This window comes from Pseudorasbora parva, chromosome 21 (assembly GCF_024679245.1).
Source record: "Pseudorasbora parva isolate DD20220531a chromosome 21, ASM2467924v1, whole genome shotgun sequence".
NCBI classification, from domain to species: Eukaryota; Metazoa; Chordata; class Actinopteri; order Cypriniformes; family Gobionidae; genus Pseudorasbora; species Pseudorasbora parva.
Window position 1 is genome coordinate 35,946,265 of NC_090192.1, and position 19,457 is coordinate 35,965,721.

General features: G+C 38.0%; 1 protein-coding gene across 1 annotated transcript in view; it reads right to left on the reverse strand.

Moving 5' to 3' along the window:
• ppp2r2d (protein phosphatase 2, regulatory subunit B, delta) overlaps window positions 1–15,266 on the reverse strand; it is a 30,406-nt gene extending 15,140 nt beyond the window's left edge. The window contains exons 1-2 of the mRNA XM_067429153.1: window positions 15,060–15,266; window positions 14,750–14,824 (exon numbers count right to left, since the gene is read on the reverse strand). Of these exons, the coding sequence (XP_067285254.1) occupies window positions 14,750–14,824; window positions 15,060–15,069 (85 nt within the window). The 5' untranslated portion in view covers window positions 15,070–15,266. The remainder of the gene's footprint in view (window positions 1–14,749; window positions 14,825–15,059) is intronic.
• Between the last annotated feature and the right edge of the window lie 4,191 nt (window positions 15,267–19,457).

Genomic DNA, 19,457 nt, shown 5'->3' on the forward strand with positions numbered 1-19,457 from the left:
GTTCGAGTTTTAGGGAGAAATGGCAGCGTTGCTGCAAAGGGAATTAAGTTGCGCTAGACATAAATATTATTATTACAATCTTTGGAAGCCAAAATCTAAAATAAAATCAGACTATCACAGATCTAAAGTGTAACCAGCTATGTTTGAATGTTTAGTTCTGTCCTCGGCTGTCGTTTGCGCCTCTCTCTCTCCGGTCACGTGTATTTTCAAAAGTACCAACAGCAGAACCGATAACGTCCGAGTTTATCGATACAACGGTCTTTCAAAATTCACACCCTGGGCCCGTTTAATACCGGTTTTCGGTACCCATCCCTAGTCAGCGGTCACTCGAACTGATTTGCTAAAATCAAAACAAGGACCGCAAGAGATGAGCTGCAACCAGTGAGATTGTGTTTGCGCATTAGTTCCGCCACTAGCAGAGAAACCGGCATATCTTCTGCTTGTTCTTAAATGCTGAATCATTCCAAATTAACTCTGTCATCCTGACAGTGAAATAAATATTTTTTCGTATCTGTAGCACAAATGTTTATCTGTAGCTAGGGGTGGGTGAGATCTCGATATTTAAAATATATCGAGATATTTTTTCAACTCGATATGGATTTGGACATATCGTATATATCGATATATTGTTTATATTTAATTGTGATTCCGCCACTTTGCTTGTTTGCCTTCCCTGTGCTGTGCTCGCTACCGCTCGCGCGCCTCCCGCCTCATTGCTTTTGTTCCCCCTCCCCTCGCGTGTCGTCTCAGTGCACACGGCGGCATCCGCAACCAGGTGAGGATTAGTTATCATGTTGACAAGCGCGCGCGTTGTTCAGGACTCAGTTAAGAGACTATGTTTTCCTTCTAACACAACTGCTTGCTAAAATTTATAAAGAAATGTATAATGTTCATCATAGTTCAAATCGCACGATTCACCCATAGTCAGGTGATTGACACTGGTGCGAGACGCACTCTCAGTCGCAATCATGCCAGTTTATGATTTGTGTCTAACTGATCGCATGGTTTTCGGTTAAAATGTCAAAATGATCGCATATCATTTGAAAACATTTAAAAAGTATTGCAATATCATTACTATGATTATTTTGTCAGCGTTATCACGGGATTATGATGAACAGGTCTATTCACGTTTTAACCAAGAGGGAAAAACGCGACATCCCGGGTGTCCTGAGACACGCGGTGCTCTTCTGTAAGTTGTAGCCTACTGTATCATATTATCATATAGCCTACCTTCTGACATTCATATTTCGTTCTGTAACTGGAAAAGAAGTGAAATTCAGCTCATGTGTAGCCTACATGATCCGCATGATGAGTTTGAATTTGGTCAAACTCATGACAAACATCACTGTTTGAAGTTTGATAAAAATTTAACAGGAAATGGTGTTATGACAAAATCAGTTTATTTATATCTCAGTCATGCCTCCATCTTTCTGCAAAATGCTTACTGTTTTACTGTTAAGTGTAAAAAAGGGAGTCTTTGATTCAGCTTTTGAAAGCATGAAATAAATGAAAAGAAGGCAATATTATTTATTTCCTTTTACAGTTAAATTATTATTATTTATGTAATCAGGGAGTTTTTTTTTTTAAATGTCGCAAAAGCACTTTGTTCTTACATGAACTGACTACCTCTTTGCACTTCAATAAAAAAAGAAAAGAATTTGTGGTATTTGGCATATTTGTTTTTGCTGTAGTTTTTAGGGGGTTATTTTTCCTGTAAAGATATCGAGATATATATCGTATATCGAGATATAGCAAAATATATCGAGATATATTTTTTGCTCCATATCGCCCAGCCCTATCTTTAGCACATCGATACCTCTGTGTGTGTGAGAAAAAAAGCGCTCACACTACACTGTACATTTTTTTTTTTTGCTTTTTTGTTGGTTTAACTTAAATTTTTAATTTCTATAAACTCAAAATTCTTACTTTGAGTTGATAAAATGCAAGAAATTTGTTTAATGAAGTCAAGTCTCAAGTCTCTGGGCTCAAGTCCAAGTCAAGTCTCAAGTCTCTGGGCTCGAGTCCAAGTCAAGTCTCTTTATTATAATAAGTAATGTCGCATCACGTTCAGCGAGCCATCCAGGCTGTGTAGAACACTGCAAAGCTATATATAAGGAATTCAAAGCATGTAATGTGTTTTGACACCTATCTCTATTAACATACCGTGTCAGCTTTGATTTTGTTATATAACTGTAAACAGGGTATTGCAACATGACAAAAACACCAAGAATACTTTACCTTTAAGATAATATCAGCAATTTGCCTTAGCATAAACGCACAGTAGCCTATACAGTAAAGACCAAAAATGTAGGTTCTGAAGAAAAAGGAATCCCTTGTCTGTCGCTGAATTATAATGATGACCTGTGAGAGCACCAGCACCACAACATACTTGGGGGAGGTCCATATTCCACGAGTAGGAATATAGCGTGACCCCTTTAAGAGCTGCGCGCTTCCCCACTGAACTGCCGGTATGTGTGTCTTAGGGCTGGGCGATATGGCCCCCCCCAAAAAACCCAGATTTTTTGCCAAAAAATTCGAATTACGATTTTAATCGATTTTTTTTTTCCCCCTCCTACTTAAAATCAATCTGCATGACAAAGAAATTGTTCAAAACAAGTTTTAACTTTATTTTGTTTAGGTAAAATATTTGCAGCTTGGTAGAACGCCTACCTGGGGTGCCAAACTTTCAGCATGTGAATAACCCAGACCATTCCACAGTATAAATGGGCACCATATCTTTTGCAATATACAGTATACATATCAAAGGTTTATTAATTGATATGCAGATCAAATTAACTTTTATTAACAGTAATGTGCAAAAAAAGTATAGGGAAAATTGAAATGTTATGCTATTTAATGCTAATGATATTATTAAATATAGATTACCATTGTTCTTCAATATTCTCACACTGAACTGACCGATAGCTTCAGTTATTATAAAATGAGCTCTTTACTTGCTTTCTGTGTAATTTAGTTTTTCATGAGACTTGGTGACTTCATACTTTTCTCCATATATTAAGGAGTGTAAATGGCTAATAAATCAATAAGTGCTCTTCTGCTGGTTATAGTGGTGGGCACTGCATATCTTTTTTTAATAAAAAATGCTTGCCATAAAATGGATTAAACATTAAAAAAATTTAACTAAAATACGATTTCTTTCACAAGACCCCTTTACACTTTTAGTTTTACAAACCATCACATTAAAAATAGCATATTTTGGATATTAAGTGTACAAATAAGTGTACGAAACCATTGGAAAGTGCTTGAATTTCAATCTCAAAAGGTTGTACGAATCCTAATATAAATAACGACAACAACATTACATCCACGTGGTTTTACTACAGTAAATCATGGTGAATGTTGGTGATTTGTGACTGAAACCCCTGACCTTCGCTCATGTTGTCTCCACGTCAGCTCTGTTTGATCTGATATCTGTGGTTCATCATAACAGAATTCTGCGCCGAACGCTTCCACTAGATCACAGTAGCGATGTTATTAACTCTGTGGTGAATTTAAACGCTCTCTCACTGGATCTCCAGCGCTGTGTATCGTGTCTGTCACGAGATCTGCCCGTGTATGAGCTCGCGCTGCGTCCATTGTCCGCGCAGCTCAAATAAGCGCAGCTCCGTTCAGACTTCAAACACACTTTGCAGCGAGGTATTGTTAATAGTTCTGTGAAATACTGAACCAATGGCACTTGTTAGACGCTATCCTTGTTGTTTGTGTATCTCTGTGGCAAACGCGCGGGGGAGGGTTGAGCCATTACGGGAGCCCAGAGGGAGCGTCAGCGGATTTTAAAGAAAAAAAACGATTTTCATTCACAAAAATCGACATGAAACTACAAACTCGAATTAATCGATAAAATCGATTTATCGCCCAGCCCTAGTGTGTGTCCGTGCGCCGAACTGTGCAGCGATTCACGCGAACAGTGTGATTAACACTGACTCGGGAACGCTCTTATTCAGAAAACTAACCTGCATATTCATTTTAGCCAATTTAATGTATTTAGTTCAATAAAACATGTACTGTAAGCGGTGATGGTGTTAATGATTTACCTCAGACATGAGCGAGAGTGAGCTTCAGTGCATCGCGCTCGGATGGCAGAGAATGTGCTCAGTGAAAAAACGCACTTTTCGATCTGGAGTCTAATAAAAGTAGAAAATATGGTATCTTATGTAGGCTATAACTGCACTGCAGTTTCAGAGTAATGTTATTGTTAACCCTTTTGTTCCCCTATTAATGTTTGCTACTGCTGCATTACTAGCCTACGTCTATGGCTGATCTCAATTTCTCCAAATACGGTCCACAGATCAAACAGAAAATGCGCACTGCGTTAATAAAATTAGTGCCGTTAAAATGAATTTGCGTTATTAGCACGTTAATTTTGACTGCCCTACTAAAAATAAACATTGTTCACGAGTCCCGCAGCTCGAGTCTGAGTCGAGTCTGAAGTCACTGTGTGTCTCAAACTCGAGTCCCCATCTCTGGCAAATGATGATTGATTTACACTTTATTTACACAGTGTTTACACTGATAAACACTTTATTTTATTTTTTACAATCATGATTACAATATTGACAAAAAAACTACAAAAAAAAACCTTCTGATTATGATTTTGCCATAAATCCAGCAGCCCTAACTCCAAAAAAATCCAGGGTTGAAGAATCAGCTAATGAGCACAAAGGCCTCGGGTGTCTGTCCGTGTGCGCATTCTGGACTGTGTGTCTGATTAATCAATCTCTAGTCACACTGACAGAGAGAATTTGATGACTCAGAAACATCAGCGGGTGAACCTCACAAAACAGCAAGATCACGCCCGCTCATATTTCACTCCAAGAATAACAAAGAGAGATATAATTTTAGCGATTTTTTGCAGAGAAAATTAAGGCTATTTTGGGAACCATTCGGGTTTTTTTTACCCCACATTGCATAAAACACAGAATTAAGCACATTATTCGCATATGTTCCTATTACAATGATGCTTAAGGTAATTGGCAAATAAAATTTGAACAAAAAGTTGTCAACTAATATTTAATAAATTCAATATTTAAAATAAATATGAAATACTACTGTATTTCAACAAAGATGTGTACAAATTAATCAACACAATTTAAACATAAATTTAATAAATGTATTATTTAAAATATTAAATAGAACTGAATTTCTGCATATGCTATATTTGCATGTTAAATGTCGATAGAGCGGAAGGTCCTTGTATGGGCTGTATGGGCTCTTCTCCCGGAAGGGTGCGCGCGCGTGACTAGAGCGAGAGAGGAAATGCACGCCCATAAACACTCAGCTGTCTTCTAGTAAACACAGAAACTGGCGAACGGCGGCGGTCTTTCGAATCAGCTCTGCCCGCGCCTCTGGAAGACTTGGAGTAAAGCTTTCCTCTGAGAAAAGAACAAAGAGCGGCACTGAAGTCATTCTTAAAAAGGGAAGATGTGTTCGGAGTTTAGCCGACCGGATACGGTGAATGTTTAATCAGTCAGCGAGGAGCGAGCTCCCCTTCACCGTCGTTGCTCAAGTTGGTGTACCGCTATCCTATCGCGTGCAGAGGGAGTTTGAAAGACAACCGTTTATCCCGCCCCTCGGACTGAGCCCTGTCTATGGTGAGTTTCCAGACCAAACATCTTGATGTGGGTCTGGCTTGTCAGGCTACACTTCTTTGGTAACATTGTTGATTTTGCGACCTTTATTAAACGTTTTAACTCATCACCTTGTAATGAATGTCACTTCAGTTCTATTTTCTGAGTATGACTTATCAAATACATTGAAAGACAACAATCCTCAAGCAAAGGTTTTGCCACAAACTCAACTGACGGTCTTCTCCCCTGTAAGATTTCATGAGTCTACAAACCTTACAGTACATGAATCATTGAGGCTGTGCGAGACCTCATTCAACTACTTTCTACAAAGTAAAAAAAAGTAAAAACTGTTCTTAGTCTTATTAAATGTAAACAATAAGTGCAAACATAATCAAAATACTCTCTCGATATTCAAAAGTGCAAACAGAGAGAAAAACAGAGACCAGAGTTAAGAGGTGGTTACAACTACAGTCCAGCCCAAGATAGCTTTGCCATTGGGAGACTGGCTATTGTATATCACCTAATTTGTACCATAGATTGTAAAAAAACTAAACAAAAGGACATAGTGTCCTTAATTATGCAGAACTTTAAGGCTTTATATAATGTAAACGAATGTGTTATAAAAAAATTGACAGTGGAGGATGTAATGTAAAAGTAGCGGTGGCATATTCTATGCTAATTTCACCCTCACTTTATTGTCATGGCGATATCATGAGACCAGCAACTCGCCACAGCTACTTTATACATATACTACGTCATCATTTTTTAAATTGTAATTATTCTCATTTAAAATGTTGTACAATAGAATAGCAAACAACACAATTAACATTCAATATTTAAAGGGGGGGTGAAACACTCAGTTTCAGTCAATCTCATGTCAATCTTGAGTACCTATAGAGTAGTATTGCATTCTTCATATCTTCGAAAAGTCTTTAGTTTTATTATATTTACAAAAGAAATATAGGCTGTACCGAGTCTTTCCGGAAAAAACCGAGCGCCTGGAGGCGTATCGTGTGGGCGGAGCTAAAGAATGACAAGCGTGCAAAGCGGTGACGTCCTCAAGCGTGGAGAAACCCATCTATCTCAGCTAATACAGATAATGATCCACAATCAAATCTGAGGGAGAAATAAATTGAACAGGAGAAACGGCAACATCAGGACGTCCGTCTCTGTGGTATGTAAGTTACTGTATTTAATGGCCTCTCCACATTTCTGTGTCTTTACTCGCAATGTATGAGGACATGATTCAGTTTATGGACTATTGTATGCGACTAGACCTTAGAAGTATCAAGCAAAACGGTTTTGCACGTCAGAATACTGTAACGTTATACAGAGAACAACAATGGAGTAACCGTTAGCGCATTTGAATGACGAAGCACGCGATCGTATCGTTTACTGATGTTTACTCATGCGTCGGTAGACAAAAGCAGAGACATTTGAAGCAGTTTAACTCACCGGCTGCTTCCAAAGCAGGACCGAAGCTTTATCGCTGGGACCGCTCCGTCAGAAACACACTTCTTTGGTATGATTTGGTAAAGTCCTGACAGCAGTGGCGTGTAAATCCATTTTGAGACGCAACTGAAACGATGTTGTGAAGCTTCCCGTCATTTCTGCGTTCAAACCGGTTCAAATGCAGCGCTGCCTTCCCGGAATGCTGTGCTGAAGCGTTGAAGTCGCTCGACGTCACCCATAGGAATAAAGAGAAGCGCGGCGCCACATAAGTGTTCACAGACGACTGGATCTGCATCTGAGAGAGTGTTTACGGCGTGCTCTAGTCACGCGCGCGCACCCTTCCGGGAGAAGAGCCCGTACGGCCCATACAAGGACCTTCCGCTCTTATTAACGTCAAGCCGACCCATACTCCAAAAAAACTCTCCGAAACTTGTGAGAAACCGGAAGGAGTATTTTTGACACAGAAATACTCCATCAAACGTCCAACATTAGTTTTTGAAACTTTGTCTATGTTTAGGATGGGAATCCAAGTCTTTAACAGTGTAAAAAGCTCAGTATGCATGAAACAGCATTTCACCCCCCCTTTAAACATAAATATGAAATACTTTATACATACATTATTGTTTAATAATAATAGTTAATCCAATAAAAAAAAAAACAGTTGCTGATACCGAAAATCTAAACATATGGCCCATATACTGGTTTATCAATTTCTTACAGTAATTACATATCTTGCTTAAGGTTTGTCATAAACATGTACAAATGCAAAAGATCTTAAAATAAATAAATCAATTATTTCTACAAAATACACATTTTATTTAAAATATCCGTCAAGACTTTGGGGTGTTATGTGACATGTTTTTGTGAGATTCACTTTAGCGAGGAAAGCCGTGGACATTAACTATCCTGATTTGTCATCCTGTGCATCTGAAGACGACGCAAGTACAGATCCAGAGGAAACACCAGCGTACTGTAACAACACAAACAGCCGCAGAAGCAGCAGGGAAGCGTAGGCAGGTACATGAAGGATGGTGACCACCTCGTAAAAAAAACATCCGAGCAAACATTAGCGATTCGTCCTAAAGCTGCTAACGTCCACCTCGGGCATCCCCCAACAACCTACAGCAACGTTACATCAGCACCTCCCAAAACCAGATCGAATCTGATCATACAGTAACCCAAACATCACGGAGGAGTCCGTTAGCGCAAGGAAAAGCAGACCGAGCCTGACCTCATAAAGCTCAAAAACAAGCGGAGCACCCGGCGGGAGAGGCACACGGAGATAAAAGCACACATACCCATCCTGAAAGGTAGGGAGAAGCCATTATAGTACAGTTCCAGACTGTGGCTGTCAGCAGCACACAGAAGACAGAGGGGAAGATTTAAGAGCCTGGGAGAAGCTGCGGTACGGACGGCGTTGGCTCGTCTGCAGGGAGGGTGAGCGAGGGGTTTCTGTGCGGCCATGTTGGACAGGTAAGATCATGAGAGGAAACCCCACACACTTGCACACCCTCCATGTGACATCCCCAATGAATTATGGCCTCATAAACATGAGCATATAACTTTAAGGGAGTTTGCAGTGCAGTCCTTGCCACAAATTACTCACTTCCTGTTTGAAAGGCATTCAGGGACAGAGAAAACGCACGCAACCAACTGAAGCTGGACAACATGGAAAACTCACAGTATTCACAATGATAATTTTTTATATCATGGTAAATATACTGAGTTTTCAATGTTGTCCAGCTTCAGTTGGTTGTGTGCGTATATAATATGCAAGACATTTCAACACAAATGTTTGAACAAAAACAGTGGAGTTAATTAATGGAAAACAAAATGTATGAAAATACTGCCATCAGTACTATACATCTCTATTGAAAAGTTATTCATTTTACTTTTTCTTTTTTTTACAAAATGTCTACACAAATGGGTGCACGAAACTACTGCTATTTATTACTATATAGTTACTACAAGTAAATATTTATTTGTTAAATTATAGTGCTTAGTAAAAAATTATATATATTTATTAATGAATTCTCATGCTCATAAAGGCTGCATTTATTTGATCAAAAATACAGAAACGGTAATATTGTGAAATATTGCAATTTAAAATAAATGTTTTCCATTTTAATATAGATTCAAATATAATTTATTCCGGTGATCAAAGCTGTATTTTCAGCATCATTACTCCAGTCTTCAGTGTCACATGATCCTTCAGAAATCACTCTGATATGACGAATTATTATTAAATGTTGGAAACCGTTGTGCTGCTTAATATTTTTTTTATAACCTGTGATACTTTTTTCTTTCTCCAGAATTCTTTAATGAAAAAAAGAAAGAAAAAAAGAACAGTATTTAATTAATATAGTAATGCAAAAAGTAATATAGCATTCAAAAGTTGGGTCAGTAATATATTTTTTTCGTTCTTTTTAAAAAAAAAGAAATTAATACTTTTTATTCAGCAAGGATGTGTTGCGTTAAATTGATTTAGAAAAATGTGATAGTAAAGATTTATATTGTTAGAAAAATATGCACCTCAGAAATAAATTATCTTTTAAAGTATATTAAATTGTAATAATATTTCACTTTAAATATTTTATTTAATTTTGATTAAATAAATGCAGCCTTGGTGAGCATTAGAGACTACTTTCAAAAACAGTAAAAATAGTACAGTAAATGTTAGGGGTGTCAACAATAATCGATTCGGCGATGCATCGCAATGCGGGGCATGAACGATTCAGCATCGATGCGGCAAAGTGCCATAATCGATTACGTCACTGTTTATTTTCTGGCGGACGATAAAGTTGTGAAGTTTCAAATACTTCCGGTTCCGGGAGAATAACAACTACAACAAGGAAGATGGCTGAGGCGGAGGGAGATGACCGCGATAGACGGGTTATTAAAAACGCGCTAACGACCCGAGGTGTGTAGGATTGTACGTATATTTTTTTTGCACAATAATAAATTAATCTATAATGACGAAATGCGGCGCAATTCACCTTTATTCCACAAGGTGGCAATGTCTGATACCCAATGATGAAGTGACGTTTCACTCATAGTTACCTCTGACAGAAAACGAAACAATAATTATAATCTGCAAAACTTGAAATGGGTTAGTGATTTACTTCAGAGAGCAAGTACTAAACACAATCATATGTTAGTGTCACTGTCTCTTGATGATGGATGCGGTCAAGAAGCTGTCAGTGATCAAAATATTGATTTTGAAGACGTTGAAAATGAGTTTGGAGAATATGCTGGAGATCGCGAATATGAAGCAGATGCTGAATATACTGGTAAACGAGCTCTGACGAGGTCATATGATGATGGTATAAAACATCTGCTCAAACTGAATCCTTCCAAGCTCCAAAAGGTAACGAAATAGGTTTTATTTTATTCTTCTGTAGCTGTTACTCTAAAATCAGGAGTTTTATATATTATCACGACAGGTAGAGGTCTATCCATGTTAAATATAGATCTGGGTCGCTAACGACCTGAATATGTAAGAATGTTTGGTGAAACAGTCATGCATTTAAGGGCTAATTGCATTTAATTTAATTTTATTTAATTACATTTTATTTTATTTAATAACTTTTATGTCAAAGATACAGGAGACACATAGCAGCCAATACAATTTGTTGTTTAATATCTGCTTGTATTGCCTCATGACCGATGAAAAATTTGCTTTGTGTGCAGTAGAATTTTGATGCATCACAATGCACCGTAGAATCGAATTGAATCGAATCGTTACCTGGTGAATCGGAATCGAATCGTGAAGGCAGTGCCAATGCACGCCCCTAGTAAATGTTTGCGTTTCCAAACTTTTGACTGGTACTCTGTCACACATACACACACTTGTATGCATGGGGAAAACTGCACTTTAGTTCTTTTTTAATCTATTTACAACAATTGCTGTTTTTCAAGTTATTTTTTTTTTAATCAACTGTTAAACATGAGGCATATCGCCTTATTTACACTTACGTGGCAATCAAACAAACTATAAGCATGATATCGAACATCTAATATGAACCCTATTTTGCACCTATTCAACAAGTTAATAACGCTACAAGAACATCTTATGACAAATCTTTGGGTTCCTGCTCTAAAATCAAAAGCTCAAATTTAAATGAAACCAGAAGTCTTCACACTTAGGAATTACTTGCATGGAAAACACATTGGCTGTGAGCCAGCGACTATCTCAGAGCTATTATATTGTGTGAAAAAGTCAGTCAGTCATATTTATTTCTGTCTTTGCATCCTGTAAGAACAGTCTGAAGGTCTGCTAAAAAACAACAACACACACACACTCAAATTAGCATACATCCTTATCGCTACGGCCTAAACATTTCCATATCCACAGAATTCAGTGGAAAGGAAACATGCCCCTCGGAGCAATCCCACCTCACAGTCTAGCCACAGTCTACGGTGATCTCTAAATAACCTTCTCTTCCACATAAGGGTCAGTCTGCTCAGATGATATTACACTAGTCAACATGTGTCCATTTCCTAGAAATCCGTTTTATTTTTCACAGAGGGCAAAGTGGAGACCTAGAAGTTGCAAAAACAACAACAACCAACCGCCATAATACTAAAGGCCCACGCACGCCAAGAACGATAACTATAAAGAAAACTATTTTAGGATCCATACCAGCAGACGATAACTTTTTGTTTATTCTAAGCGCGTGCTTGTCTGTCACTTTAAATGCTTGGATGGATTCTGATTGGCTGTCAGTGCTTTGTTTTTATCCAGCTGATGAACGATAATTCTTAAGTGGATCTTAAAGTGACCAATGAGGTTCATTCTGGTGTTACGCAGTATGTTTAAGCTACAGCAAGAACCAATGAGGTTTATTCTCTGGTTATGCAGCACCTTTGAGCTTCCACACGAACCAGTGAGGTTCATTCTGGTGTTACATAGCACCTTTGAGCTTCTGTAGGAACCAATGAGGTTCATTCTGGTGTTACGCAGCACGTTTGAGCTTCTGTAGGAACCAATGAGGTTCATTCTGGTGTTACATAGCACCTTTGAGCTTCTGTAGGAACCAATGAGGTTCATTCTGGTGTTACGCAGCAAGTTTGAGCTTCTGTAGGAACCAATGAGGTTCATTCTGGTGTTACGCAGCAAGTTTGAGCTTCTGTAGGAACCAATGAGGTTCATTCTGGTGTTACGCAGCACCTTTGAGCTTCTGTAGGAACCAATGAGGTTCATTCTGGTGTTACATAGCACCTTTGAGCTTCTGTAGGAACCAATGAGGTTCATTCTGGTGTTACGCAGCACGTTTGAGCTTCTGTAGGAACCAATGAGGTTCATTCTGGTGTTACGCAGCAAGTTTGAGCTTCTGTAGGAACCAATGAGGTTCATTCTGGTGTTACGCAGCACCTTTGAGCTTCCACACAAACCAATGAGGTTCATTCTGGTGTTACGTAGCACCTTTGAGCTTCTGTAGGAACCAATGAGGTTCATTCTGGTGTTACATAGCACCTTTGAGCTTCTGTAGGAACCAATGAGGTTCATTCTGGTGTTACGCAGCACGTTTGAGCTTCTGTAGGAACCAATGAGGTTCATTCTGGTGTTACGCAGCACCTGTGAGCTTCCACACGAACCAATGAGGTTCATTCTGGTGTTACGCAGCACGTTTGACCTTCTGCAAGAACCAATAAGGTTTGTTCTCGTGGTCAAGCAGGTTCAGATTCTTTTTATGCTTACTGATCAACGTTTATATGTGATTAAAAGCCTAAATCCAACAGGTTCACCATATAAAAGATTGATCCTTGAGAAGACTTGTATTAAACACTCCATTTATATGGATTTATTTATTTATAAACCATGAATACTTTCAATGAAGGGATCGAAATCTCACATTTCTTCCATTTTTTCCAATTAAAAATGGAAGTGATGACAGATTTCAGAGTCTGAACAGAACAGTAACAAACAAGAAGCTACATTTTGTCTTATACATAGTGACAAGCCACACATACCTGAAAGATTTAGCTAAAATATTTACGGCAGTAACTTCAAAAAAAGCAACAAAAGATTCTCAAAAAACTACTTTGCCAAAAAAAAAGAGGAAAAAAAAGAAAAGAGAAGAGCATGAGTGGTCTTCATAACTATATTTATACATAAAAGCAAAGGAAAACTGGCAACAAAATCTCAACACCACAGAGAATGTCAATTTGCTTTCTGAGATTCAGAAGCACAACTGTATTCCCATGCCTCCCTCACTGATCTCGGGATGGAGCGCACCCTCGGACACGGCACATGGATAATGTGAGCTGGTCAGACCAGTTGGACGTGCTTTCCGCCGTTTCAAAGGCAGGATGTGCTTCCCTACTGGAGCCCCAGAATGCAGCACACATGCTCACTGACGCCCACATCAGCAGACACATCTATCAATCTATAATGTGTCATGTCAGAATACATTTTTTTGGAATTAATACTTATATTATGCAAACTGCTCATTTGCCAACACTTGCCTTTATGAGATCAAAAAAAATTCAAAATAGTATGCCGAACACTGCACTGCGTTCCTTCCCACGCTGACATATTTCCTACTAAAACTGACATATTGTTCTCTTTAAAAAAAAAAAAGCCAATCATCTGCTCCTCGTCATTGCTAGTCACAGTTAAGGCAAGACGATACAGGATAAACCATAGTTTTTTTCCTTGAGATAGCAGGCTGTTTTGTTTCCATAACATCATCTTTGACTAGAGGAAAGATAACATCCACATTACACATTTACATGTGTAACAAAATAAATAAACTTTATCTTTTTGCATCCATAGATTTCACATAAAAACATATTTAAACACTGTTTCCAGAGTTTACACAAAATGTTTTAGTCCAAACTATATTCTGGAGTATTTTACAGTGGGGTTTGTCCATATAACATATACATGGCAAAAATGTATTATCTGATTTATGGAATGATAAAAAGATACAAAATCCCCTCTGTAAAAACACCTAATGTGTCAACAAAAAACAATTTGAACATTGCTTTATCAGATGTTCAGATTTCTGTTTCGGTATATATAACATATTTTTAAATTACTGCATGTTAATTATATCATGGCTTATTTGCATAACATTTAATGTAAAAAATGTCATGTAAAACCTTGACATGTCTTAATGTATGGACTAATCAGCTGGAGAAGTACAGTTAGCTAAACATTATTACCATGTTCTCCTGTGGTATTTTGCCTTATGTAGTATATAGGGGGAGCATTTGATTGGACAACAATTTGGACACGCCTGAGTGCAACTTGAGTCATCATTATTTTTACCTGGTTTCCTTCAGAATCCTCCAATTTTGATTTCACTTAATTCCTAATTAAATAAATATTTCATGGATGCACTTGCAATATATATTATTACTTGCATCTATTAGCAGGTTTTACCCAGCACATCTTACAAAATACAAATGAGGAACATCACAAACTATCTGTCCCAATGAGACCCAACAATATATACAGTACTGCAATGCAAAGTTTCAAGCACGAGCTCATCTGTCTATCGCCTTCAATACATATGCTATTCGCAAACGTGTGGGACTACTTTTTTAGCCGGTAATGTCAATCTTTGGGGTGAACGTATACATTGTGATGATTTTACAACACTCCATCTCTTCCTATTATACCTCGCTATGCATGCTTTTCCTCACAGGACTCATGCATACTCACCCGAGGGTGTATAAGACAAATGCAACCCAGTATTTACCTTCTGCAACATCTTCATCTATGGCTCCTTTGACCTGGGAGAAGCACCACTGGAAATCATTGCCTCCACCAACCCCTGCAACAACAACAACAACACAACTGCATTTAAATGCATGCACAGATCATCCTCCCAGAAGCATTTAATCACGCTGAAGTCGGAGCCCTGCCCCGCACGAGCATGCATAGTGAGATAAAGCAGTGGATGTGGGCTTGATTTAGGTTCAGTTAAGGGGGCTGGTTTGATGTTTAGGCCGCACTACTGCCGTTCTCGCCCCCGCCTACCAACACAACCCCCAGCGCGGCGCGTTTACCTGCCATCATCTCCGGTGCCTGTGCCTCGAGACTTCAGTGCGGCTTATCCTCGAGCTCAGCCGGGCGGACGGTGTGAACGAGCGCGGAATGAGAGCGAGCGGAGGCGCGCGGGATCAGCGAGAGCGGGATCTGCCCGTGATTTGCTTTCGCTTCAAGATGGCGCACACTGCCCGTCGACATGACACAGTGACGTCATTTAATCAAGCGCGCCTTGCGCCCGACGCATCCTCGCTGCGCTCGGGTTTGCGCAGAGTCTGGAGGAGTTACGCAAATACCAAACGCCCTTGTTTGTTTGTGTACTGGGTGGATAAATGTGTTATGCATACGAAGTGTCATCAATCCCAGACTTTCAGTCTCAATAATGAACAGCATGTTTTATTGGTTGTCATATCAGACTGAGGTTATTTGTCAGAATTATGAAAAAAAGTGTGAAATATAATTTAACACGTGTGTTTAGGATATAAAATGCAACGTCTAAAATTTGATTGGGAAAAATAAATAAATTAAAGAGGTGTTTCCATTCCACTATAACAATAAAAAGCTATTTATATTGAAATGTGTTAGAAATTAATATTATTTGTTTATAAAGGTTCAGAAATTAAAAAAAGGAAAGTGTAGGCTATATATATATACCAGTGTGGGACCTAAGAAAACAAGTATGAAACGTGTTGGAGTCAACAACACTATATTTGTCACTATTGTTAATATTTACAATAATTTTAAAGTGTAAGTAACCTAAATTGTAGTCGGTTACTGATTCAGAATTACATGACAGAAACTGAAGCTATAACATAATCCATTACATTACATATTTTAGGTATAATCTGACTACTTTTAGATTACTTTTGGTCTAACTCCTTTATCACATTGATTTGAATAAGCTACATTTGTACTATATTGATATAAAAGTACAAAGAGAAAGAAAATATATGCATTCTTTGTTATCACCAACATGAAATGTGTTAAACATCACATTAAACTTTGTGATTGAACTGCAGGGGGGTTGTGAGTTTAATGAAAAGCCATTAAGTAATTAAATCATAAAATTAAAAATTAAAATAAATCATTTTAAAATAATAAAAATTATAATAAAATGAGCTTGAAAGACAAAAGATTTCCATACAGTAATACATGGTTAAATGACGTACTGAATGTTAATCAGTTAGTAATTAATGTGTTCATCAGAAGTTGATTCAATGCTGATAAAGCACTTCTTAAAAGATGAATTGATTTCTGTAAATCCAGTGGTCAAATGTTTTTGTGGACTGTCATGTAATTATAGCCACGGTCTCTGTGTGCAATGTCACAAAACTATGACTTTCTGAATGTAAGCAATGCTTTTTTTAGAAAGGGAAATGGAACCATGACAAAGAAGAATTAGGGAGAATCAATACATTTTGAATGATTTACTGCCATTGTGTAAATAATTTGTAATCATGTAATCTATTAAAATACTACCTGTAGTCTTACTTTTATTCATAATCTTAATTTTTGGAATCTGATTACGTAATCAAAATCACATTTAATCAGTCATTACCCAGCACTGTGTGTGTGTGTGTATATATATAGATCAGGCATGACATCATGAAGTAAATAACGGCACCTGTTAGTGGGTGAGATATACAGTATTAGGCAGCAAGTGAACATTTTGTCCTCAAAGTTGATGTGCTAGAAGTAGGAAAAATGGGCAAGCGTAAGGATCTGAGTGAGTTTGACAAGGGCCACATTGTGATGGCTAGACGACTGGTAGGGGTGGGCGATATCTCGATATTTAAAATATATCGAGATATTTTTTCAACTCGATATGGATTTGGACATATCGTATATATCGATATATTGTTTATATTTAATTCTGATTCCGCCACTTCGCTTGTTTGCCTTCCCTGTGCTGTGCTCGCTCCCGCTCGCGCGCCTCCCGCCTCATTGCTTTTGTTCCCCCTCCCCTCGCGTGTCGTCTCAGTGCACACGGCGGCGTCCGCAACCAGGTGAGGATTAGTTATCATGTTGAGAAGCGCGCGCGTTGTTCAGGACTCAGTTAAGAGACCATGTTTTCCTTCTAACACAACTGCTTGCTAAAATTTATAAAGAAATATTAATGTTCATCATAGTTCAAATCGCACGTTTCACCCACAGTCAGGTGATTGACACTGGTGCGAGACGCACTCTCAGTCGCAATCATGCCAGTTTATGATTTGTGTCTAACTGATCGCATGGTTTTCGGTTAAAATGTCAAAATGATCGCATATCATTTGAAAACATTTAAAAAGTATGCAATATCATTACTATGATTATTTTGTCAGCTTTATCACGGGATTATGATGAACAGGTCTATTCACGTTTTAACCAAGAGGGAAAAACGCGACATCCCGGGTGTCCTGAGACACGCGGTGCTCTTCTGTCAGTTGTAGGCTACTGTATCATATTATTATATATAGCTTACCTTCTGACATTCATATTTCGTTCTGTAACTGGAAAAGAAGTGAAATTCAGCTCATGTGTAGCCTGCATGATCCGCATGATGAGTTTGAATTTGGTCAAACTCATGACAAACATCACTGTTTGAATTTTGATAAAAAAATTAACAGGAAATGGTGTTATGACAAAATCAGTATATTTATATCTCAGTCATGCCCCCATCTTACTGCAAAATGCTTACTGTTTTACTGTTAAGTGTAAAAAAGGGAGTCTTTGATTCATCTTTTGAAAGCATGAAATAAATGAAAAGAAGGCAATATTATTTATTTTCTTTTACAGTTAAATTATCATTATTTATGTAATCAGGGAGTTTTTTTTTTTAAATGTCGCAAAAGCACTTTGTTCCTACATGAACTGACTACCTCTTTGCACTTCAATAAAAAAAGAAAAGAATTTGTGGTATTTGGCATATTTGTTTTTGCTGTAGTTTTTAGGGGGTTATTTTTCCTGTAAAGATAACGAGATATATATCGTATATCGAGATATAGCAAAATATATCGAGATATATTTTTTGCTCCATATCGCCCAGCCCTAACGACTGGGTCAGACCATCTCCAAAACTGCAGCTCTTGTGGGGTGTTCCCGGTCTGCAGTGCTCAGTATCTACCAAACGTGGTCCAAAGAAGGAACAGTGGTGAACTGGCGAGGGTGGGCAGCCAAGGCTGGCCCGTGTGGTCCGATCAAACAGACGAGCTACTGTAGCTCAAAGAAGTTAATGCTGGTTCTGATGGAAAGGTGTCAGAATACACAGTGCATCACAGTTGGTTGCATATGAGGTTGGGGCTTTATAGCCGCAGACCAGTAGGGTGCTCATGCTGACCCCTGCCCACCGCCAAAAGTGCCAAAAGTGAGCATGTGAGCATCAGAACTGGACCACGGAGCAATGGAAGAAGGTGGCCTGGTCTGATGAATCATGTTTTCTTTTACTGTGTGTGTGTGTGTGTGTGTGCATGTGATCTTTTTTTTTTTTTTTTTTTTTTTTACTGCAATTTAGAAATTTCACTTGTATCATCTACTGCTAAATATTGCTAAATTAGGCTACTTGACGGAAAAAAACGGTACAAAAAATTTCAAATTATAAGCCCTCCAAATTGTCAAAACACTCTGTGAGGTATGTATTATTTTAGAGAGATTATACCAAGGTCTATTTCTCTGTAACACTGTTTAATATGCTAAATCCATTTTAACTTCCAAGTCCTCAATAAATACACCCCTTTTTAATGTTAGGATGGTGTGTTAATCTCTCATGAAAGTTTGGACATTGTAAAATTCATTGCAGTGTTATGGCTGTTTCATAAATGTACCACATGGAGGAGCCACTTTATCTGTGTATGCTTGAAAACACTGGATTTAGGGTCTTTTTAAATGTTATCAAATTGTTAAAATGAGCAGTCTATTCATTGTTCATAATTTGTGCATTTACTCTTGTTATCATGAGATTAAAACTTAATAACTGTAAAGCCAATTTGGTATTCATATAGGGCTATATATATATTATAGTTTCTTTGAGGAAATCACATTGGGTGCTTTATAGAACACAAATAAAGCATACAGAATAATATCAAAATGAATAATTCATCTGTTTGCAAGACCCATGTGGATATGGCAGATGTCTTTAAATCAATGTTTTACAGAGAGCAGTGCAGGACAAAATTAGAGCGTATATCAACAGAGACATCCTGCAAACGGGAGTCATTACCATGAGCCATTATCACGGCACCAAAACACATCGCACCGCACTGCTAATGGGAAAGAGAATGAGTGAGCTGTGATTTGAAGTACAAACAAGCGCTTCTCTACCACCTAATTAATATAATATATAATGAATTCATTGATGAGTTATTAAATAGCTGGCCAGCAGTAATCTGCTCTGGTATTCCTGTGTGTAATACAGAAGATTAGGTTTTGTTTATATTTACATT